The sequence below is a fragment of the Oncorhynchus keta genome, chromosome 15 (assembly GCF_023373465.1).
Source record: "Oncorhynchus keta strain PuntledgeMale-10-30-2019 chromosome 15, Oket_V2, whole genome shotgun sequence".
Taxonomy (NCBI): Eukaryota; Metazoa; Chordata; class Actinopteri; order Salmoniformes; family Salmonidae; genus Oncorhynchus; species Oncorhynchus keta.
In genome coordinates this window covers 36,416,826-36,440,731 of record NC_068435.1, presented here as the reverse complement: position 1 = coordinate 36,440,731, position 23,906 = coordinate 36,416,826, and the positions used below count along the sequence as shown (strand labels likewise).

At 40.2% G+C, this 23,906-nt stretch overlaps 1 protein-coding gene across 1 annotated transcript in view; it reads left to right on the top strand.

Moving 5' to 3' along the window:
* The first annotated feature begins 1,663 nt into the window (after nucleotides 1-1,663).
* The window catches only part of LOC118394877 (solute carrier family 26 member 6-like), a 35,921-nt gene continuing 13,678 nt past the window's right edge, over nucleotides 1,664-23,906 (top strand). The window contains exons 1-13 of the mRNA XM_052463953.1: nucleotides 1,664-1,900; nucleotides 12,125-12,264; nucleotides 13,051-13,161; nucleotides 13,292-13,632; nucleotides 13,741-13,893; nucleotides 14,360-14,442; nucleotides 20,013-20,160; nucleotides 20,556-20,669; nucleotides 20,779-20,856; nucleotides 20,937-21,032; nucleotides 21,394-21,500; nucleotides 22,066-22,135; nucleotides 22,692-22,784. Of these exons, the coding sequence (XP_052319913.1) occupies nucleotides 1,761-1,900; nucleotides 12,125-12,264; nucleotides 13,051-13,161; nucleotides 13,292-13,632; nucleotides 13,741-13,893; nucleotides 14,360-14,442; nucleotides 20,013-20,160; nucleotides 20,556-20,669; nucleotides 20,779-20,856; nucleotides 20,937-21,032; nucleotides 21,394-21,500; nucleotides 22,066-22,135; nucleotides 22,692-22,784 (1,674 nt within the window). The 5' untranslated portion in view covers nucleotides 1,664-1,760. The remainder of the gene's footprint in view (nucleotides 1,901-12,124; nucleotides 12,265-13,050; nucleotides 13,162-13,291; nucleotides 13,633-13,740; nucleotides 13,894-14,359; nucleotides 14,443-20,012; nucleotides 20,161-20,555; nucleotides 20,670-20,778; nucleotides 20,857-20,936; nucleotides 21,033-21,393; nucleotides 21,501-22,065; nucleotides 22,136-22,691; nucleotides 22,785-23,906) is intronic.

Below are 23,906 nucleotides of genomic sequence, written 5' to 3'. Positions count from 1 at the left end.
GGAAGACAATGACTGGTAGTAAAACCAGTACAGACTCCCTCGACACCAATTCTGACTGACCTCCAGGAATTGACCTGAAAATTATGTGACTACGCCAGATTCTGAACAAGTTGTAATCTGCCAGGATACTTGGTTTCCTTCCCTTGACATGTGTGCTTGCGTAAGCATAAACACACATGCACAACGGAACATCTAGGATTTATGCTAGGATCACTTAAGGGTTCGAGCAAAATACCAGCCTTAGTAAAGTTGAACATTTATTTTGAGGCATTTGACTCTACAGCACTCACCAGTTTTCAGAAAAAGCTATCAAATTAATTGTTTACCTTTGATGATCTTTGGATGTTTTCACACACACAACAAATGTTCCGTTTGTTCCATAAAGATGATTTTTGTATCCAAAATACCTCTGTTTGTTTGTCGCGTTATGTTCAGAAATCCACAGGAAAGAGCGGTCACGACGACGCAGATGGAAATTCCAGATAGTTTCCATAATGTCCACAGAAACATGTCAAACGTTTTTTATAATCAATCCTCAGGTTGATTTTAAAATATATAATCAATAATATATCAACCGCAAATGTCTTTCACAGTAGGAGAGGCGAAAACAATGGCTGTCAAAATTCTATTGCACAAGCAAAACTCATATGACCACTCTACGCAATGTTATCGTTCTGGCTCATTTTTCAAAATAAAAGACTGTTGACACCTTGAGGAAGCGATAAGAAAAGGAATCTGGTTCATATCCCTTTAAATAGAGCAAAGGGAGGCTATGGATCATGGAGTTTTCAAAATAGAAATCACTTTCTGGTTTGATATACCTCAGGGTTTCGCCTGCAATATCAGTTCTGTTATACTCACAGACAATATTTTGACAGTTTTGGAAACTTTAGAGTTGTTTCTATCCAATACTAATGATAATATGCATATATTAGCAACTGAGACTGAGCAGCTGGCCGTTTACAATGGGCACCTTTTCATCCAAGCTACTCAATACTGCCCCTGCAGCCATATGAAGTTAACCGTTATTAGTTTGATTACCCTGACATAAAACGTGTAGTGTATCTGAAGTTTGTAATTTCCACTTTGAAATTTCAGACTTGATTTTCCATTAAGAAAAATGTATCAACACCTACGAAAATATAAATTTATTACAATCCACATAATAATTCACATTTCCTGTTGCTGCAGGATTATTTCCCTGTCTCAAAGTAAGATCCCATACTGTAACGAACTGCAATGTTGTTTATCCATCCTCTGTTCTCAGTAGTCACAGTGGTAAATCCCAGCAACAAATAAACGTGTATTTGGGTTTATTTGTCTTTTCTATAACCAGCTAATTTTCTTGGGAACAGTAATATTTAGACAACATGATGCCATGTGTGTTGTTTTTACATAAACAGCCACTCCTTTCCCTTTTTGCAATATATCACACCTGAAAATATTTTAACCACAAATCTCAACGTCCTTATTTGTCAGCCAAGTCTCTGTTCGAACCAGAATATTAGGGATTGTGTCCTGCACCCAGATATGAGGAAGGTCCAACTGAGATACAAACAAAGACACAGCCAGGAGTACACTCAGACTAGCTTGGAACATAGAGTAGCTTTTTTGTACCTCTTATCAGGGTGTTTGACAGTTTGTTGATAATTGTGAGACCTTTGTGAGAGGTATTTTCCTCCGCACACTGTTTCAGACTAGAAGGACAGACAGAGAGACACACAAAGCAATAAACACACAGACGTTCAGTGTTGGAAGACATGGGAGTTGAGGAGCAGAGGGCTGGGGAGTTTTACGTGGAGAGGGATGTTTTGAACGAGCTTTGCTTGGACGAGTTGGCCAGAAGACGGACTCACTCCACCAGACCTCTCCTGAAGGAACGGGTGAAAGATTCCCTCAGGTAAGATAGTAACATCCTACTGGGCACAAACTGGTTGAATCAACGTTGTTTCAATGTAATTTGTCAACGTATTGTGATGTGGAATTTAGTAAAATACATTGGATTTGCAAAAGTCATCAATGTAGACTGATTTAGAGGGTGAAATTTCAACAACGGGATTATGTCATGGTAACCAACTTTCAACATAGACAAACCTTGCATAAATGTCTCTCCAATTAAGAACTCAAGACATTCACGAGAGCAATCAATGTCATTTCAAAGGGTAGATTTAACAGAGCAAATGAAAAGTAAATATACTTTATCAATCTTATATCATCAATTATGCTTTTTAGGCCCATGTCTTCAAAGGCTATCATTTAATTTCAACCCAGGATTCAACAAGAAAATTGAAAATAGGCCTCGGGTTTAAAGCTTTGGTTGAATTCACATCTCTATTGCAACCAAACATCTAAGTTAAAGAATAAGCCTAATTCAAATCAAACTTTAAATAAAGTTTGATCTGATTTGGGGCTCGATTCAATCTGTATCGTGGAAGTTTATTATAAAAACCAATGTTCGCAGAGACTGCATTCATGGTAAATGCTGCATATCTGGTCTCAATCAGAAATTACCTTTAAATTTCAATCGCGCTATAACACTAAACTTCCGCAATATGGATTCAATAAAAATTGAATTTTATTGGTCGTTATACAAATATTTATCAGATGTTATTGCGGAAGTAACAAAATGCTTGTGTTCCTAGCTCCAACAGAGAAGTAATATCAGACAATGCACACAAATCTTATTCCATTCCTTTACATTTGTGTGTATTAGGTAGTCGTTGTGGAATTGTTAGATATTACTGCCCTGTCAGAACAGTGCAGTAAAAGTAAAAGAATAGAATTAAGATATACATAAATATTAGGATTAGCAATGTTGGAGTCCGGAGTGTATATACAGTGCCTTGCGAAAGTTTTCGGCCACATTTCAGGCTTCAAACATAAAGATATAAAACTGTATTTTTTTGTGATGAATCAACAAGTGGGACACAATCATGAAGTGGAACGACATTTATTGGATATTTCAAACTTTTTAAACAAATCAAAAACTGAAAAATTGGGCGTGCAAAATTATTCATCCCCTTTACTTTCAGTGCAGCAAACTCTCTCCAGAAGTTCAGTGAGGATCTCTGAATGATCCAATGTTGACCTAAATGACTAATGATGATAAATACAATCCACCTGTGTGTAATCAAGTCTCCGTATAAATGCACCTGCACTGTGATAGTCTCAGAGGTCCGTTAAAAGCGCAGAGAGCATCATGAAGAACAAGGAACACACCAGGCTGGTCCGAGATACTGTGGTGAAGAAGTTTAAAGCCGGAATTGGATACAAAAAGATTTCCCATGCTTTAAACATCCCAAGGAGCACTGTGCAAGCAATAATATTGAAATGGAAGGAGTATCAGACCACTGCAAATCTACCAAGACCTGGCCGTCCCTCTAAACTTTCAGCTCATACAAGGAGAAGACTGATCAGAGATGCAGCCAAGAGGCCCATGATCACTCTGGATGAACTGCAGAGATCTACAGCTGAGGTGGGAGAATCTGTCCATAGGATAACAATCAGTCGTATATTGCACAAATCTGGCCTTTATGGAAGAGTGGCAAGAAGAAAGCCATTTCTTAAAGATATCCATAAAAAGTGTCATTTAAAGTTTGCCACAAGCCACCTGGGAGACACACCAAACATGTGGAAGAAGGTGCTCTGGTCAGATGAAACCAAAATTGAACTTTTTGGCAACAATGCAAAACGTTATGTTTGGCGTAATAGTAACACCCTGAACACACCATCCCCACTGTCAAACATGGTGGTGGCAGCATCATGGTTTGGGCCTGCTTTTCTGAGCTATTTTCTGATCTCTCCAGAGTTGTTTGATCGGATTCAAATCCGGGCTCTGGCTGGGTCACTCAAGGACATTCAAGAGACTGGTCTAGAAGTCACTACTGCATTGTCTTGTCTGTGTGCTTAGGGTTGTTGTCCTGTTGGACAGGAAAGTCTGAGGTCCTGAGCGCTCTGGAGCAGATTTTCGTCAAGGATCTCTGTACTTTCCTCAATTCATCTTTCCCTTGATACTGACTAGTCTCCCAGTCCCTGCCACTGAAAAACAACCCCACAGCCTGATGCTGCCACCACCATGCTTAACTATAGGGATGGTTGCAGGTTTCCTCCAGATGTGACACTTGGCATTCAGGCCAAAGATTTCAATCTTGGTTTCAGAAAATCTTGTTTCTCATGGTCAGAGTACTTTAGGTGCCTTATGGCAAACTCCAAGTGGGCTGTCGGTCACAGACACATGGTTAGCAGATGTTAATGCGAGTGTAGTGAAATGCTTGTGCTTCTCGTTCCGACAGTGCAGTAATATCTAACAAGTAATCTAACAATTCCCCAACAACTTTGAAATACTCACAAAGGGGTGAATGAGAATATGTATACAAGTATATGGATGAGCGATGTCAGGAGCGGCATAGGCAAGGTGCAATAGATGGTATGAGGTACAGTTTATACACATAAGAGAAGTAATGTAAGATTGTCGAAATTGATTGGCGAGTGATCCATTTATTAAAGTGACCAGTGATTTGAGTCTATGTAGACAGCAGCCTCTCTGAGTTAATGATGGCTATTTAGCAGTCTGATGACCTTGAGATAGAAGCTGTTTTTCAATCTCTCGGTCCCAGTTTTCATGCACTTGTACTGACCTCACCTTCTGGATGGAAAAGGGGTGAACAGGCAGTGGCTCGTGGTTGTTGTCCTTGATGATCTTTTTGGCCTTCCTGTGACATCGGGTGCTGTAGGTGTCTTGGAGGGCAGGTAGTTTGCCCCAGGTGATACTTGTGCAGACCGCACCACCCTCTGGAGAGCCTTGCGGTTGAGGGAAGTGCAGTTGCCCTACAAGGCGGTGATACAGCCTGACAGGATGCTCTCAATTGTGCATCTGTAAAGGTTTGTCAGGGTTTTAGGTGACAAGCCAAATTTATTCAGCCTCCTGAAGAATGATGATTTTTGGTACCCTTCCCCAGATCTGTGGCCTCGACACAATCCTATCTCGGAGTTCTACGGACAATTGCTTAAACCTCATGGCTTGGTTTTTGCTCTGACATGCATTGTCAACTGTGGGACCTTATATAGACAGATGTTTCCCTTTCCAAATCATGTGCAATCTATTGAATTTACCACTCCAATAAAGTTGTACAAACATCTCAAGGATGATCAATGGAACAGGATGTACCTGAGATGAATCTCATAGCAAAGGGTCTAAATACTTATGTAAGTAAATTAGAAACATTTCTAAAAACCCGTTATCACTTTGTCATTATTTATTATTGTGTGTAGATTGATAAATATTTTAATACATTTTAGAAAAATGCTGTGACACATCAAAATATGGAAAAAGTCAAGGGGTCTGAATACTTTTCCCGAATGCACTTTATATACTGAACAAAACTATAAATACAACATACAAGAATTTCAAGATTTGAGTTACAGTTGAAAAATTCAGCCCTAATATATGGATTTCACATGATTGCGCTGGGGCGCAGCCATGGTTGTGCCTGGGAGGGCATAAGCCCACACTCTTGGGAGTCAGATTCAGTCAATTAGATTGAGTTTTCCCCCTACAAAAGGTCTTTATTACATACAGAAAAACTCCAGTTTTATCAGCTGTCCTGGTGGCTGGTCTCAGACGATCCTTCAGGTAACAAAGCTGGATGTGGAGGTCCTGGGCTGGCATGGTTACATGTGGTCTGCGGTTTTTAGTCTGGTTGAGCGCATTGCCAAATTCTCTAAAACGATGTTGGAGGTGGCTTATTGTCGAGAAATGAACATTAAATTATCTGGCAACAGCTCTGTTGGACATTCCTGCAGTCAACATGCCATTTACACGCGCCCTCATAACTTGAGACATCTGTGCAATTGTGATGTGTGACAAAACTGCACAATTTATAGTATCTTTGTATTGTATTGTCCCCAGCACAAGGTGCACCTGTGTAATGATCATGCTATTTATTCAGCCTATTGAAATGCCACACCTGTCAGGTGGATAGGTTATCCTGGCAAAGAATACATTTCTCACTAACAGGGTTGTAAACAGATTTGTGCAAAACATTTGAGAGAAATAAGCTTTTATTGTTTATCTAACATTTCTGGGATGTTTATTTCAAATCATGAAACATGGGAAAAACACTTCACATTTTGAATTAATATTTTTGTATGCAGTACCTGTCACGGATTTCTTCCTGGGGAGGAGAGGTGGACCAAAACGCAGCGTGGTTGAAGGTCATGGTTCTTTAATAAGATACACTTAACATGAACAAACTACAAAACAATAAACATGAAAACCAAAACAGTCCTAACTGGTGCATAAAACACAAAGACAGGAAACAATCACCCACAAAATACCCAAAGAATATGGCTCCCAATCAGAGACAATGATAAACACCTGCCTCTGATTGAAAACCACTCTAGGCAACCATAGACTTACCTAGACAACTAAACTGAACACAACCCCATTAATCTAATAAACCCCTAGACAAACGAACACAATAAATCACCCATGTCACACCCTGGCCTAACCAAAATGATACAGATATCTAAGGCCAGGGTGTGACAGTACCAGTCAAAAGATTGAGTATGTTTATCCCAAAATTCTTTATTTTTACATTGTAGAATAATAGTGAAGGCGTCAAAACTATGGAATCATGTAGTAACCTAAAATGTGATAAATATATTTAGGTTTAGGGATACTTGACTTTGCACACTCATGGCATTCTCTCAACCAGATACATATAATGCTTACTTACAGTACAAGCCGTTAAGAAAATATGAGGATCAGACCCTTTTTTTACATTTTGGCATAAAACGACATACCCAAATCTAACTGCCTGTAGCTCAGGACCTGAAGGATATGCCTATTCTTGATACACTTTGCATTTTGTGGAAATGTGAAATTAATTTAGGAGAATGCAACACATCTGGTAAAAGATAAAAAAAGAAAAACATGAAATCCCCCCCATCATCTTTGAAATGCAAGAGAAAGGTCACAATGTTTTATTCCAGGTTAGACGCAATTTTGAGTTTGGCCACTAGATGGCAGCAATGTATGTGAAAAGTTTTAGACTGATCCAATGAACCATTACATTTCTGTTCAAAATGTTGTATCAAGTCTGCCCAAATGTGCCTAATTGGTTTATTGATACATTTTCAAGTTCATAACTGTGCACTCTCCAAACAATAGCATGGTATTCTTTCACTGTAATAGCTACTTTAAAATTGGACAGTGCAGTTAGATTAACAATAAGTTAAGCTTTCTGCCCATATCATATGTCTATGTCCTGGGAAATGTTCTTGTTACTTACAACCTCATGCTAATCACATTAGCCTACATTAGCTCAACCGTCCCACGGGAGTGACGCCGATCCTGTAGAGGTTAAAACTTAGATTGACAACCAAACACAATCCAATAAAGCTTTTACAATACAGTTAAATAGACTAAAGTGAATGTGATCTTATGTCACTCCCTGGCCATAGAGAGGCTTTTTATTCTCTATTTTGGTTAGGCCAGGGTGTGAATTCTATGTTTTTCTTTCTTTGTTTTTGGCCGGGTATGGTTCTCAATCAGGGACAGCTGTCTGTCGTTGTCTCTGATTGAGAACCATACTTCGGTAGCCTTTTCCACACCTGTGTTTTGTGGGTAATTATTTTCTGTGTGTGTTTGTGTGCACCTCGGTTGCTTCACGGTCTTTGCTGTTTACCTATTTCGGTTTCACTTTCATTAAAAGATGTGGAATACATGCACGCTGCGCCTTGGTCGATTTATGACAGGGAGTTTGAGGATAGCGAGCGTGAAATCTTACTATTGTAACAGTATTTATTCAACCTTAAAATTAGAAAGACATCCATGGACACATTTGTCTTGAAGTTTACTGTAACGATAAATGTCCTCTTATGTAATCTTAGAAAGCGTGCATGTTCAAGATAGCATTCAAAGGTTGCAGAGATCACATTTGCTTTAATAATCTGCAGAGAACTTTGTTGTGCTTTAAAATGGTTAAAAGCGCAGTGACACATTGGGAATTTATCAAACTTTTGGCTGTCTTTTTGAGTGGGTATTGAGCAAAAATATAAACGCAACATGTAAGGTGTTTCATGAGCTAATATAAAAGATCTCAAATGTTCCATAAGCACAAAAAATTATATTTCTCCAAAAATGTTGCACAAAATTGTTTACATTGCTGTTAGTGAGCATTTGTCCAAAATAATCCATACACCAGGTGTGGCATATCAAGAAGCTGATTAAACAGCATGATCATCACACAGGTGCACCTTATGCTGGGAAAAATAAAAGGCCACTCTAAAATGTCCAGTTTTGTACCACAACACAACGTTTTGATGGAGCATGGAATTGGCATGTTGACTGCTGGAATTTCCACCAAAGCTGTTGCCAGAGATTTTAATTTTAATTTCTCTACTAAAATCCACCTCTAATGTCATTTTACAAAATATGGCTGTACATTCAACAGGCCTCACAGCTGCAGACCACGTGTAACCATGCCAGCCCAGCACCTCCTAAACCGGCTTCTTTACCTGAAGGATCGTCTGAGACCAACCACCCAGACAGCTGATGAAACTCTGGGTTTGCATAACCAAAGAATTTCTGTTCAAACTGTCAGAAACTGACTTCAGGAATTTCCACCAATGCTGTTGCCAGAGAATGAAATGTTAATTTCTCTACTACTGTATAAGCCACCTCCAATGTCGTTTTAGAGAATTTGTACATTCAACAGGTCTCACAACCACATCTAGGAAGTGCTATTATTTTGAAATGCCTGCTTTTCAATTGAAAGCCTATCCACCATACAAAGACTTATTCATTTATTTGACCTTTATTTAACTAGGCAAGTCCGTTAAGAACACATTCTTATTTTCAATGACGGCCTAGGAACAGTGGGTTAAACTGCCTGTTCAGGGGCAGAATGACAGATTTGTATCTTGTCAGTTCGGGGGTATGAACTTGCAATCTTTCAGTTACTAGTCCAACACTCTCACCACTAGGCTACCCTTATGACCCAGTTTACAATCTCTATGGCTTCCACTACATGTGGCCAGTCTTTAGGCATTGTTTCAGGCTTTTACTCTGAAATATTAGGGAGAAAAAACACTTTCAATGAGAAGACAGTAGAAATTTCCAGACATGAGTCCTGTAACCGGGAGCGTGCCTTTCTTGTTTTTCCTTTTCTATTGACGAAGCTATTGTCCAGTTGAAATATATGATGAATTATTTATGACAAAAACAACCTGAGGATTAATTATAAACATTGTTTGACATGTTTCTACGAACCTTTATGGTACTTTGATTTTTCGTCTGTCTGTTGTGACCGCACTTTGTTCAAATGGATTACTGAACAAAAACACACATTTTTGAGTATAAAGAGGGCCTTTATAGAACAAAACAAACATTTATTGTGTAACATGGAGTCTTGTGAGTGCAGCCATATGAAGATCATGAAAGATAAGTGATTATTTTATCGCTATTTCTGACTTGTGTAACTCCTCTACTTGGCTGGTAACTGTTTGTAATGATTTGTCTGCTGGGTGCTGTTCTCAGATAATCGCATGGTTTGCTTTCGCTGTAAAGCCTTTTTGAAATCTGACACCGCAGTTGGAATAACAAGAAGTTAATCTTTAAACCGATGTATAACACTTGTATGTTTCATTAATTTGTATTATGAGTATTTCTGTTTTTGAATTTTGGCCCTCTGCAATTTCACTGGATGTTGGCCAGGTTGGACGGTAGCATCCCACACCCCCTAGAGGTGTTATATTTTATCGATTATTTACGTTTTAGGATACCTGAGATGTATTAGGAATGTTGTTTGAAATGTTTGGACCAAGTTTACAGGTAACGTATTAGATACTTTGTAGGCATGTTGGGCGAGTTGAAACCTGCGTATTTCTGGGTCAAACGCGCATAGGTTTGCTTTCGCCGTAAAGCCTTTTGAAATCTGACACAGTGGCTGCATTAAGAAGAAGTTAAGCTTTATTTTGATATATAAACATATTTTCGCGCTCTGCAATTTCACAGGATGTTGGCCTGGTGGGACGCTTCCGTCCCACCTGGCCATAAGAAGTTAAACTTTAAAGGGAATACAGTTATTTCACATTAAAAGGTATAATGTTATATTACTTCATTTAATAAATAGTTTAATCTTTACTCATTCATTTTATACAAGAATTAGATGCAAACCCCATAATTGAGAAATGTACATATTCAGAGATATGGTTGTGTGTTTCCTGTCCTCTCGGAGGTCACCAAATGAAACACACTCGTCATACCCGTCCCATAAGTGTCCACGGACCATTCCCACCTTCTCACAAGGGGACATTTTGTATCAAATCCCCATTTTGGGGATTTAGGAGTACGCCGTGTGAAATCCTTTGTTCTCGTTATGTGTCTCTTTCTGCGTGGCCAGGGGGAGAGAGTCTCCAGGAATTTACGACCTGAGATAACAGAACCTGTGTGTAGGAGAGAGAGATGGAAGCCTCTCGCTTTACCCAAAAAGGGCCATGTCATGACATCTGAGACCAACCACCCAGAGAGCTGATGAAACTGTGGGTTTAAACAACCAATGAATGTCTGCAAACTGTTAGAAACGGTCTCCGGGAAGCTAATCTGCTTGCAATCATCGTCCTCACCAGGGTCTTGACCGACTGTATTTCGGCGTCGCTTCTGACATTAGTGGGCAAAAGCTTTACTTCGATGGCCACTGACACACTGGATGAGTGTACTCAGCATGGATGGATCCCAGTTTGAACTGTACCGGGTAGATGGCAGACAGCATGTATGGCGTTGTGTGGGCGAGCGGTTTGCTGATTGTGAACAGAGTGCCCCATGGTCGCGGTGGGGTAATGGTATGGTCAGGCATAAGCTATGGACAATGTTCACAATTGCATTTTATTCATGTCAATTTGAATGCACAGAGATACCATGACATGATCCCGAGGCCCACTGGGTGTGGTAGCGAAGCAAACTTTATATATAATAATAAAGACTAAGATATAAATCTAAAGTTGTGCTTTTCCTTCAGCAAGCACACCTAATAACATGAGTATGTATGAAATCTAGAGTGTTCTTGCCTTCAGCAAGCGCACCAATAGATACAGTAAATAGCCCAAAGTTACTGCACTTAAAAAAGTAATAGTCTCGTCTACCAGCCGGCTCTTCCTGTATCAAGACGTCTGGTTTTACAATGCCTCGGAACGGAACTTGACCAGGAGTCTATGGCAGAAGCGGCAAAAACAGTTGCTGGTTTTAAATGGCTGATCTCTAAGTTCATCACCATGTAGCTCAACCCATAGAACACGTATCAACTAGGCGGATGGTCAGGGGGCCGGAACATAATTAGTCAATTTGACCGCAAGAATCGTAAACAGATATAATATCTGACTAAAGCATAATAATTTCAAAACTTTCTTGCATTTTTATATGATCATGTCACTCTGAGTGGGAATACTTGGGAACAGATTTCAAAAATGTAAATCACTGGAGCTGATTTCCTGGTGTTTTTAATAGTCTTTTGTGTCTAATGACATAAGACAAATAAAACCACTCGTGGGCCAAATTCGGCCAGTAGGCCGCCAGTTGGGGAACCCCGCCTTACAACCTCCCCAGTACATTGTGGACTTCAAACCGCGAGCAGCGCAAGTGATTTATACAAAATCTGAGCGTACACATCTTATTAATAGTTTGATATGCTCAAACTCAGAATCAATTGTGCTTCCCCAAAATAATATGGTCAATGTGATAGAACATTTATTTTAATTGTAGAATTTCATCTTTTTTCAAAATCCTATGTAGGCTTACTCCCTTTCCCGCCTCGATTGTAACTACAGCCCTATGGCACGGTGTTAACAGGCTCTATGTGCCACCAAAGGAGATGAAACCTGGTCCTGAATTGCCATCATGTGTGCTGGCTAATGTTCCAGCCTAGCTCTAAGACTCCTGGTTAGTTTAATTAGAAGTGTAAGAGATGGAATGGAACAAAACCCTGCACTCACTGTGGCACTCAAGGAGCTGAGTTGCCTGCATGCCCTATTCAACACACAGCGGAAACACATCCGTTGTCACAAATGGATAACAAAAATGTATTATTCTTTTCTCCACTTCTCCAACTCTTCCCCCTGGTCGCAGGTGTTCAGTGCCCAAGCTGAAGCGTTCTGTGCTGAGCTTTATACCTATCCTGTCATGGCTGCCTCGTTACTCAGTGAGACAAGACGCACTGGGAGACCTCATATCTGGCATAAGCATTGGCATCATGCACCTGCCTATGGGTCTGTACCACCTCTACTGTTTGAACACACATACAGGGCCCAATCCTAACTTGAAATCAACAACACATGGTGGGAAAAGTACTAAGTAGTCTTACCTGACCAAAATGTGTAGAAAATGACTCAAGTAAAAGTTAACCAGTAAAATACTACTTGAGTAAAAGTCTAAAACGATTTATTTTAACATGTACTTACTGTAAGAACAATGGGAGGAAAAGTACCAATTGCTATACTTGAGTATAAGTAAAGTTAAATGCTATGAATCAAACTCCTTATATTAAGCCAACGAGACAGTAGCATGAAAAAACTCCAACAATCTGACATAGTTTTCAAATGAAGCATTTGTGTTTAGTGAGTTCCCCAGATCTGAGGCAGTAGGGATGTTATCTTGATAAGTGAATATATTGGACAGTTCATGTCCTGCTAAGCATTCAAAATGTTACCCGTTTTTTGGAGGGTGAAGGTAAATGTTTAAAAAGTACATTATTTTCTTTAGGAATGTAGTTGAGTAAAAGTTGTGACAAATAGAAATATTAAAGTACAGATAGGCCTACCCATATACATTTCTTAAGTGGTACTTCACACCACTGAGTACTTAGTCACTTTAAGCCACTGCATGTAACCACATGTAAATCTTTCATTGATACCAATGCCTGAGGTACGTGAAAGCTTGATTTACGCAAGTTGATCTCAAGTTAGTGTTGCATCTCTTTGGGCTGAGAATACTATATGATAACTATCTATTTTGTGAAGTCTATGAACACTGACATTTCTTCAATGTTTCCCCAGGTTTGGCCTATGCTCTGCTGGCCTCTGTGCCCCCAGTGTATGGCCTCTACACTTCCTTCTACCCTGTACTCATGTACTGCATCTTTGGCACCTCCAGACACATCTCCGTAGGCAAGACAGAGTGTGGAATTGGGGGGGGGGGACAGAGAATTTTAATATTTTAATATAATTTGGTCAAAGGAATATGCTAATGATCTCCCGACCTTGATTTTGTGTGTGTAATGTGTGTGTGTTCCCTCAGGCCCATTTGCTGTGACCAGCATCATGATAGGCACCACGACAGAGAGGCTGGCCCCAAACAGTAACTTCATGACTCTAAATGGAACCAATGGGACTCAAGTTCTCGATGTAGTAGCCCGTGATGCCTTAAGAGTACAGATAGCAGCCAGCACCACTTTTCTGAGTGGGATCTTTCTGTTTCTGCTGGGCATGATTCGGTTTGGTTTTGCGGTGACGTTCCTGTCAGATCCCATGGTACGTGCTTACATGACAGGAGCAGGTATACATGTGGTACTTTCCCAACTCCCAAGCCTCTTTGGGATCCGCGTTGGACGCTTCTCCGGGCCTCTGTCTCAGGTCTATGTGAGTGCACACAACACATCCACACACAAACAGATGATTCACACGTACAAAAGTCGTAAATGTTTTCCAACTGCTGCATGTATGCAGAAACTCTCTCTCTCTCTCTAGCTCCTAATAGATATCTGTAGACATCTGCCAGAGACTAACATTGCGGCCGTGGTGGTAACTCTAGTGGCCTTGGCGGTCCTCATAGCGGTCAAAGAACTCAACATTTACTTTGAGAAGAAAATGCCTGTGCCCGTTCCAATAGAACTCATAACGGTAAGTCCTCTATACCAGGGTTAACCAAACTCGGTTATTTGAGTCAGCTGTGTAGTGCTAGGGAAAAAACAAACACATGGACCAAGTTTGGGAAACCCTGCTCTATATCTAACACCTCTGTTTATTTGTCATACAATCATCCTGAAGTCTTTTGCTCCTCATTCCTCTCTTTTGGTCTCTTGAACGACACGTCTAGTGAAAACCACTAGAGGGCAACATGTCACCTTGGCTGATGTCACCAAACCATTCCAGTTTAATTGATTGATTAATTGATCCAATAAAATATATTAAATGAGTAGTTGTGTTAAATAATCGGCCTGTTTTTGTGCATGGATTCCGAACACAGCAAAGCCACACAGGGTCTGATATAATGATTTACTCACAAATACACATGTACACAACAGGACAGGTGATGTTGTGTTATTGTGAGCATGGTAACTTATGTGTGTCCATGTGTGTGTTACAGATCATAGTAGCAACAGTTATCTCTTACTACTGCAAACTGCACAGCCTATACAAAGTGGCCGTCGTCGGACAGATCCCCAAAGGGTGAGTGTTTATGCGTTAGTGTTTGTGGGTGTTTAGGGGAGTTCTAAGGTCAGTTGAGTCCACAGGAGAAGAGGAGAGGAAGAGGGAAGATAAGGAAATGTGATATGGAGTAGTTCATTGGGAAAGAGTCATCCTATTTGCCTTGTTCTGGAACATCACAGGGATCATGGCGAGTTAGTTCCAATTGTGTTTCTATTTCCGGCAACATTTGTGTGACACTGGCGCATGCAAAAGTGGTACTTTTAGTTGGGAGCTTGATAGTTTTACAAAGACAGAACCGTACAAAATCCTAAAATTGGTCAACATGACAAGCATTATACAGTATGTTCAGTACAAGGCTATCTCAACAACTGAATGAAGAGAAGGCAGTTTTTACAGCAATGTTTTGAACACCAAAGTCAATCTGAATGTACCTGAGGAGCCCCAAACGACCTACATCCACCTCCTAAAGACGTTGAGTCTTTATGGCTCTGGCTCAAAGCGGTGGACTTGACAGACCAACTCCTGATAACACTGATGAAGCTGAAGCTCAACTTGCTGCAACAGTAGCTAGTAGAAAGGTTTGGTGTTTCCCAGAGTATTGTCAGTCGAGTGATTAGTTATTGGATTGACATGATGGAAAAGGAAAAGAGTACATTCCATGGCTGCCAAGAGAAACCATTCATGCTACAATGCGACAATGTCTTATCAACCACTACCCAGGAACAACCTGCATTATTGACTGCTCAGAAACTGCTTTACAGAAGTGAAAGAATCTGGATTCAAGGGCAGAGTCATTCAGCCATTACTACGCCCAGAACACTATCAAGTTCCTGGTTGCCATTGATGTTCATCTCCTCAGCATATGGAGGTAAATATATAACATCGGACTCTGGGTTCCCGGAGTACCTCTGTCCAGGTGATGACGTCATGGCGGACCGGGGCTTCACAATCTGGGATCTGAGACATGACAGTCAAATGAACAATTCCAGCCTTCACAAAAAGAGGCACACAACTGTCAGAGGATACCACATGTACACGACGGATATGAATTAGTTGTCAAATGTTACATTAAATACATTTAAATTAATTATATTACAACTCGACTTAATTAGTTTTACATACTCATTAATATTAATAAAAAATAAAGCCATAAAAACATTTAATTTTAATTGGAAAACTATTTGTTAAAACCTCTTGGAACCACCCATCCCAGATCCGGGATAATTGTCATCAACTACGTTAAATAGCATAGCGCAAAGGCCAAATAATCTTACTAGGAAATAATCTTTCATGAAATCACTAGCGAAATACAGCTTAGCCTTTTGTTAATCACCCTGTCATCTCAGATTTTGAAATTATGCTTTACAGCCAAAGCAAGACAAGCGTTTGTGTAAGTTTATCGATATACTAGCAAAACATTATGTACACCTAGAGGCAGGTAACTGGTCACGAAAATCAGAAAAGCAATCAAATGAAATGTTTACCTTTGATGAGCTTCGGATGTTTTCACTCATGAGACTCCCAGTTAGACAGCAAATGTTCCTTTTGTTCCATAAATATATTTTTATATCCAAATACCTCTGTTAGTTTGATGCCTTATGACTAGGAATCCACCGGAAATAGCGGTCACGATAACAAACAAATTTCAAACGATATCCATAATATCGACAGAAACATGGCAAACGTTTTTTATAATCAATCCTCAAGGTGTTTTTCAAATATCTATTCGATAATATATCAACCGGGACAGTTGGCTTTTCACTAGGACAGGGAGGAAAAATGGCTACCTCTGTTTGCGCAAAAATCACACAGAGCCAACAACTGACCACTTACGCAATGTGGACGATTACGCTCATTCTTCAAAATAAAGGCCTGAAACTACATCTAAAAGGCTGTAGACACCTTAGGGAAGCCACAGAAAAAGGAATCTGGTTGATATCCCTTTCAATGGGCAATAGGGATGCATAGAAAGACAGGGGTTTCAAAATAAGTCACTTCCTGATTGGATTTTCCTCAGGGTTTCGCCTGCAATATCAGTTCTGTTATATTTTGACGGTTTTGGAAACTTTAGAGTGTTTTCTATCCCAAGCTGTCAATTATATGCATATTCTAGCATCTGGTCCTGAGAAACAGGCGGTTTACTTTGGGAACGTTATTTTTCCAAAAATACAAAAATAGTGCCCCCGAGCTTCAAGAGGTTAATAGTAACTGCAAACAGGAGAGACATCTGACTACATACTTATACAGAGCTGCATATATTTGTCACTGACAATCTGTCTGCCTGATGCTCCTCAAAAATAAGTAGCAGCATGTGTGTAAAGTAGAATGCCTTCAACCTCAGGACAGCCTCTGCGTATCATATGGGACATGGATGACAACTTGCTGTGAGTCCAGATGAACACCTTACTTTCTCAGTCCTATGCAAAACATACCAATTTCCACCTGCATGTAGTAGCCAGGTGGCCCATGTTGCAGTTGGGGTGTGCCCTCCATCGCCTTCACATCACAGGCTTCCCCATTGAAGACATCATCCAGATAATCACAGCCATTCCCCTTAACTCCAACACTGCTCAACTGTCCAGGCTATGCCAGTTAGCCCATTCTGCACCGGTGATCGAATGTTTGTTACAACAAGACATTCAGAGAAAATAACATTATTAACAATTGTGTGACTGAGGACTGTGATCAACTTCATCCAAACACATGTAAGTTTCATCATAAACTTACCTTGCGATTGTTCCCAATGAGATGACCACTTGTACTTACCATACTTTAGGCATTACCCCCAACCACAATGATATTATACAAACCTTATTCACCCAGAAAACAGTAACACTAAAGAAATACATGTGATGCTGACATGTCTAAATTAATGTTATACCCTACTTGTAACGCTTGTCATCTGGGGAAGGAGAGGAGGACCAATGCGCAGCGTGTTAAAACCTCATAGTCTACCAATACCGGATCCGGGTTCGTGACTACGGCTCAAGCTCATTAGCATAACGCACAATGCGAAAAAATATTCCTAAAATTATTTAACCTCCACACATTAACAAGTAAAATAGCTCAAATGAAAGATAAACAAGTTGTTTATCTACCCAGCAAGTCAGATTTCTAAAATGTTTTACGGCGAAAACATAGCACATATTTATGTCAAACCACCACCACAGACATAGCTCATTTGCATAGCCAAGTAGGAAAAAATATGCAATCAACAAACGCAGGATTAAAAGAAAAATCATTTCACTAACCTTTTGAAATCTTCATCAGATGACAGTAATATAACATGTTACACAGTACATTCATTTTTTTTTCAATAATCTGCAATATATATCCATAAATCTCTGTTTACATGATGCATCGTTCAAAAAATGCTACTAAAATGTCAGGAGAAATGCCGATAGCTCCGGCAGATAACGTCAGCTAACAAGGAATACACATCATAAACTTTGACTAAATATGCATGTTTTACATATGTATAGGAAGATGCACTTGTTCTAAATGCAATCGCTGTGTTACATTTATTTTTAACGTTACAGGTTGCGTTCACTAGGCTATACTAGGAGTCGGCGCTCCAAAATTAGCATTATCGCTCCTCTATCTTGGAGTCGACAGAAACCCAAATGTACCACATAAATATTCCCTTAACTTTGCTGTTCTTCCATCAAAAGACCTGGAAGGGATTATACTTACCAAACCAGCGTTTAGTTTTCAAGTCTGTGTCTTTCGGTTCTCAAGAGTTCTAAGAGGTTAAGGCAAAATTCAAGTGGATGCGCACCAAAACGTCGAAATTACATATTATATGTCGAGTAAACTTGTCAAACTATGTTCATAATTAAGCTTTAACATGTTATAAAGGTGCACAGAAATCGTGAGGACGAACAGAAACACACATGTCGTTTAATCGATCCTGAAGAAAATACATCACCCGGCCAGAGCGCGCGTAACAGTCACCTTTTTTTTCGCTTGGCCGAGAGGTTTCGGCTCGCTCAAACTCCCGTGCTGAACACGTACAGACTGTTCCCAGAGTGGTAGCTGTTTGGGAAGTGCGTGTGAGATGACGTCAAAGTTGGGCCAACTTTTTCCATGACAAGAGAGCATTTGGGAGAATGCATGCCATGAGAGTTCTGCTTTACATAGAGACAAAATTTAAACGGTTTTAGAAGCTTTGGAGTGTTTTCTATTCGATAATATTTTTTATATGCATATATTAGCAATTTTGGGGAAAAATATTTTCAGTTTACTATGGGCACGCACTTTCTCCAACAGGGGCAGTATAGAGCAAGAGTTCTAAGAGGTTAAGGGTTCATATTTTAAAGAACAATGAAAGCAAAACGATAAACAAAGAACGAACAGTCCTGTAAGGTACGACACTAAACAGAAAATAACCACCAACAAAACACAATGGAAAACAGGCTACCTAAATATGGTTCTCAATCAGGAACAACGATTGACAGCTGCCTCTGATTGAGAGCCATACCAGGCCAAACGCAGAAATAGAAAATCATAGACAAACTAACATAGACCTCACGCCCTGACCATACTAAAACAAAAGACAAAACAAAGGAACTAAGGTCAGAACGTGACACTACTCACCTGGATAAACCTTACCTCCATAAACCTACCTTGCTTCACCAACATGAGATTTGACAGGATACTTACAGATTCCCTCATTAATACAGCAGTTCTGTTGATCCACAAATACATGTTACCATAACCAATCATAACATTCTCAATTCAGCCATCTCTACTGATCCGTTGTTGGATACAAGTACCCAAGCAGAGTGGTAAGAGCTGCTTGATTGTCTGGGCTGAACATCGGCCTTCAAAAATACCAATCCTTTTCCCTCCTCTCGGCCCACCTTAACAACTGTGGAGTTCATTTTTCGTAGTGAAACCATCCACTCCCAAGAAGAGCACGAAGTAATGAAAAATGTCCCCATACGGAATTTCAGGCCATTTTATCATGTCATCCGCCCAAATATTAATCATGGACGGATGGGGTACGGTGATACCATCCGACCTCTGAAGAGCCATTTGTGTGTGTTCCCAAATGTGAGCCATGTTTTTGTTTATTTGTTAAGATGTGTTAATGATGCTTGTTTTTTAATTATTCGCTGGCTACCACTCTGAGGTAATTCACTAGCGTTGACAGAAGTTGTGAAAGGAAAACACAAACACAATCGCGTTTGAATGGAACTGGGTTGAGTGGGCCGGGCTACATAAGGTGAAGAGATAAAAATGTTAAAGTCAGATAAGGAAACAGATACAGTGAGCAGAGAGAAGTGTGTTGACAGTGAAACAATTATCAACAGCCAGTAAATGTCAACCTGTTTCATCAAGATTTGCTAAGGCAGTTTTGGACATGTGTTTTAGCTGATTCTGCATGGTCTTCAGATTGCAGGACTGGAAGGAGGAGGGGTCTGGACGAGGCAGTAATCAATGAGATACATTTTTACAGTGTCTTTGAACCACATAATTCTCCTCTATCCCTTCCTCCCCCTGTCCACTTTAAACTCTCCCTCTCTTCCTCTCCCTTTCTCTCCACTCCTGTCTTCTCCCCATCTCCCTTTCTTCTTTATCCTCAGATTAAAGCCTCCCAGATCACCTGACGTCAGTATGTGGGGTTCGGTAGTTGGTGATGCATTCGTAGTAGGCATAGTGGGATATGCCCTTAACATCTCCTTGGGAAAAATCTTCGGCCAAAAACACGGCTACGATGTGGACAGCAACCAGGTGGGACATGCGCGCACACACACACACACACACACACACACACACACACACACACACACACACACACACACACACACACACACACACACACACACACACGCTTGGGTTTGCTTTGCTCTGAAGGAGTGAGACAAGAAGGGAACCCACAGTGTCTGTACCAGCTTACAGCTCTCTGATCCTGAATGTTTAATGGCCGACACGCTCTTTTCTGTCATGTATGAAGGAGAAGTACACCAGGAGCTGTGAAAATAATACTGAATATACCACGGAATAAGCACTAGGACTTATTTACTGGGGGTGGCCACAAGTAAATAAACCCCATTTTAATTGAGCCTCTCCATTCTTGTAATCTCCCCCCTCTCTTTCAAACTATTTTTCTCTTTCTCTCTTTCTAGGAGATGGTGGCTGTTGGTCTCTGTAACATAGTGGGAGGACTATTTCAATGCCACGCCATTGCTGCTTCTCCGTCCCGTACCCTCCTCCAGGATAGCACTGGGGGCAAGACACAGGTAACACACAAAGACCTACACTCATGCATGCACATACACGTATCTCCACTTGCTAATATTTACACACACGTGCACACTAACTGATGTGTGTATTTGTACATTTTGTCAGGTTGTGGGGCTGATTTCTTCAGTACTTGTGCTGATCTTCATTCTGCAACTGGGGACACTGTTTGAGGAGCTACCCAAGGTATCTATGTCTCCATCACCTCCACCTCATCCAAACACAGACAACACCACTGATCTGATGAGTGTTTGTGTGTCCCCTAGGCTGTCCTGGCCTGTATAGTGCTTGTGAACCTGAAAGGCCTTTTTATGCAGTTTAAAGACATTCCTGCACTCTGGAAGAGCAATAAGGTCGACCTGGTGAGAGCTTTTATTTTTGTTTATTTTACCTATATTTAACTAGACAAGTCAGTTAACATCAAAATCTAATTTACAATGATTTGTGTGCTGCCCTATGGACTCCCAATCCCAGCCGGATGTGATTCAGTCTGAATTCCTTCCCGGGACTGTAGTGACGCCTTTTACACTGAAATGGATTGCCTTAGACCGCCGCGCCACTCGGGAGTCCGAGTGGTGAATAACACATCTATACACTTCATATTTATATCCTAAAACATGCATCCTAACTTGAGATTAACGTATATGACTCAAATGGGGTTTGGGAAACCCTGATTCCTGGGTTTTCCACATACTGATTACCTGTGTACCTGCTGTCCCCTAGCTGGTGTGGTTGGTAACTCTGGTGTGTACTATCTTGCTGAACCTGGACATCGGCCTTGGTGTATCCATCGGCTTCTCTATGCTCACTGTCATCTTCAAAACACAACTGTAAGTCTGAGTGTATTTTATTTGTATTTATTATGGATCCCCAAGGCAGCAGCTACTCATTCTGGGGTCCAGCAAAAGGAAAGGCAGATTCTAAAAAGTGTTTTTGTATGAGTGTGTGTGCATGAGCACACGTGTTTGTGTTTGTTTGTTTTCTTATGAGAGAGAGTAAGATAGATTAATACTTCTAAAACAGTGGTATTCAAACTTTTTCAGAGGGGGACCCATTTTTTTTGCTATATTTTCTCACGACCCCACCCCAAATAAGATGATACAACCTTAAAAATTGGTAAATTGACATTTTTGCATCAACAAATAACCTTCATCAAGTTTAAATTTCTTACCGAAATGAAAAGAAACCAGTAAATATCTTTCTCAGAAACGTTTGTATATTGTCCCATACAAAAATCTGCAATCGTATTATTATAATATTTTGGGCAATCCCACTGGTCGCGACTCGGACTTTGAATACCATTGTTCTAAAGTGAAAGTATTGTGTTTCTCTTCTTCTTAAAGAAGATAACATCTGTCCTCTCTCTCTCTCGCGCGTGCGTGCTCTCTCTCCCAGGCCGAGGTACTCTATCCTGGGGCATGTTCCTGGGACTGAGCTCTACCTGGATACAGAAACATATGAGGAGGTGAGACGGAGCTGTTTACACGTTTTTTTGTATCGCTTTATTGCAATTTTCATGTGGTACATTTTCACAACTTTTAGTCCAAAACAGATCATCAAAAAGGTAGTTGTTTCAAAACTCTAAGTACATTTAACTGACCAACTACAACAAAATCATACAGTCCTTTTTTTCACCAAACTTAATCAGTGTTTCATCTAGAAATACACGTTTCACATTGCAACACATGTTCATATAAAGTATTCGCCTTTTACAATGCAGAGTTCACACTGCTTTACTAAAACTGCGTTGGCGATTACAGTACTGTAATAGAGGCATGCAATGATTTCAGTGGTTATGTGGTGAACAAACAAAATGAATGCAAGACTGTCCATGTTACAATTGTTACCAGTTGACTTTTGTACTAAGAGTTTTGGAAATTCATCACATACTTTTGAAAATAAGACCAAAGCAATAAAACAAAACTGTAATATGTAATTAGGGGGGTGTCAGTGGGTTTTAAAACAGTTTTTAGATGACCATCTATTGAACTCCCCTGTTTGTGTGTTGGTTTGTCCCACAGGCTAAAGAGATACCAGGTATCACCATCTTCCGTTCCTCCACCACAATGTACTATACCAACGCTCAGCTATACCTGGACGCACTGCAGGAGAAGGTAGTGTGATTCTTTTATGACCGGTATACGCCCACACCTTTTAAAATACTTAAAACAATTCTTAAGGAAAAATGATTTCACTCATATCTCATTGAAATCTGTAAACACTGGGCAGTTGCTTTAAATACAGACATGATTAGTTCAATTGGAAACTTGCTTGACGACAAGGGCAATATTGGTCACACCTTTTTTACAGTTGTTATTACTCGTAGCCTATGCTATTTAATAAACTGTAGTTTCAATCCACAATGGACCCCTACAACTGACAAACTATATCTCAGTTTTGGAACATTTTGGTGATTTGGAGAGGTTGTGTCGTTCGATCAAATCAAAATCAAACTTTGTCACATGCGCCGAATTAGTGTAGACCTTACCGTGAAATGCTTGCTTACAAGCCCTTAACCAACAGTGCAGTTCAAGAAGAGTTCATAAAATATTTACCAAATAAACTAAAGTAAAAAATAATAAAAAGTAACACAATAACGAAGTTATATACAAGTGGTACCAGTACCAAGTCAGTGTGCGGGGGTACAGGTTAGAGGTCATTTCTACATGTAGGTAGGGGGGAAGTGACTATGCATAGATAATAAACCGTGAGTAGCAGCAGTGTACAAAACAAATGGAGGGGGGGAGTCAATGTAATTTTCCGGTGGCCATTTTATTAATTGTTGAGCAGTCTTATGGCTTGGGATAGAAGCTCTTTAATATCCCGTTGGTAGGATAATCGTAAACGTAGGTCATGAATTTCATTTTCCAATGATTGCATGTCAGCAATTAGAATTGATGGCAGTGGGAGTTTACTCGCTCGCCTACAGATTCTCAAAAGTCAGCCCGATCTGCGTACTCTTTTCCTCCGTCTTTTCTTCATGCAAATGACCGGGATCTGAGCCTGTTCCCGGGAGAGCAATATATCTTTCTCATCGAACTCGTCAAAGGAGAAATCGTAATCCCAGTTCTGATGTTCAGAAGTTATTTTCGGTCATAACAGACTGTAGCAGCACATCGATATGAATCATCCAGAGTCTTGATATTACATACAGACTATAAGCAAGTAGCCTAGCGCTTAAGAGCGTTAGACGAGAAATCAAAAGTTTGCTGGTTCGAATCCCTGATCAAACTTGG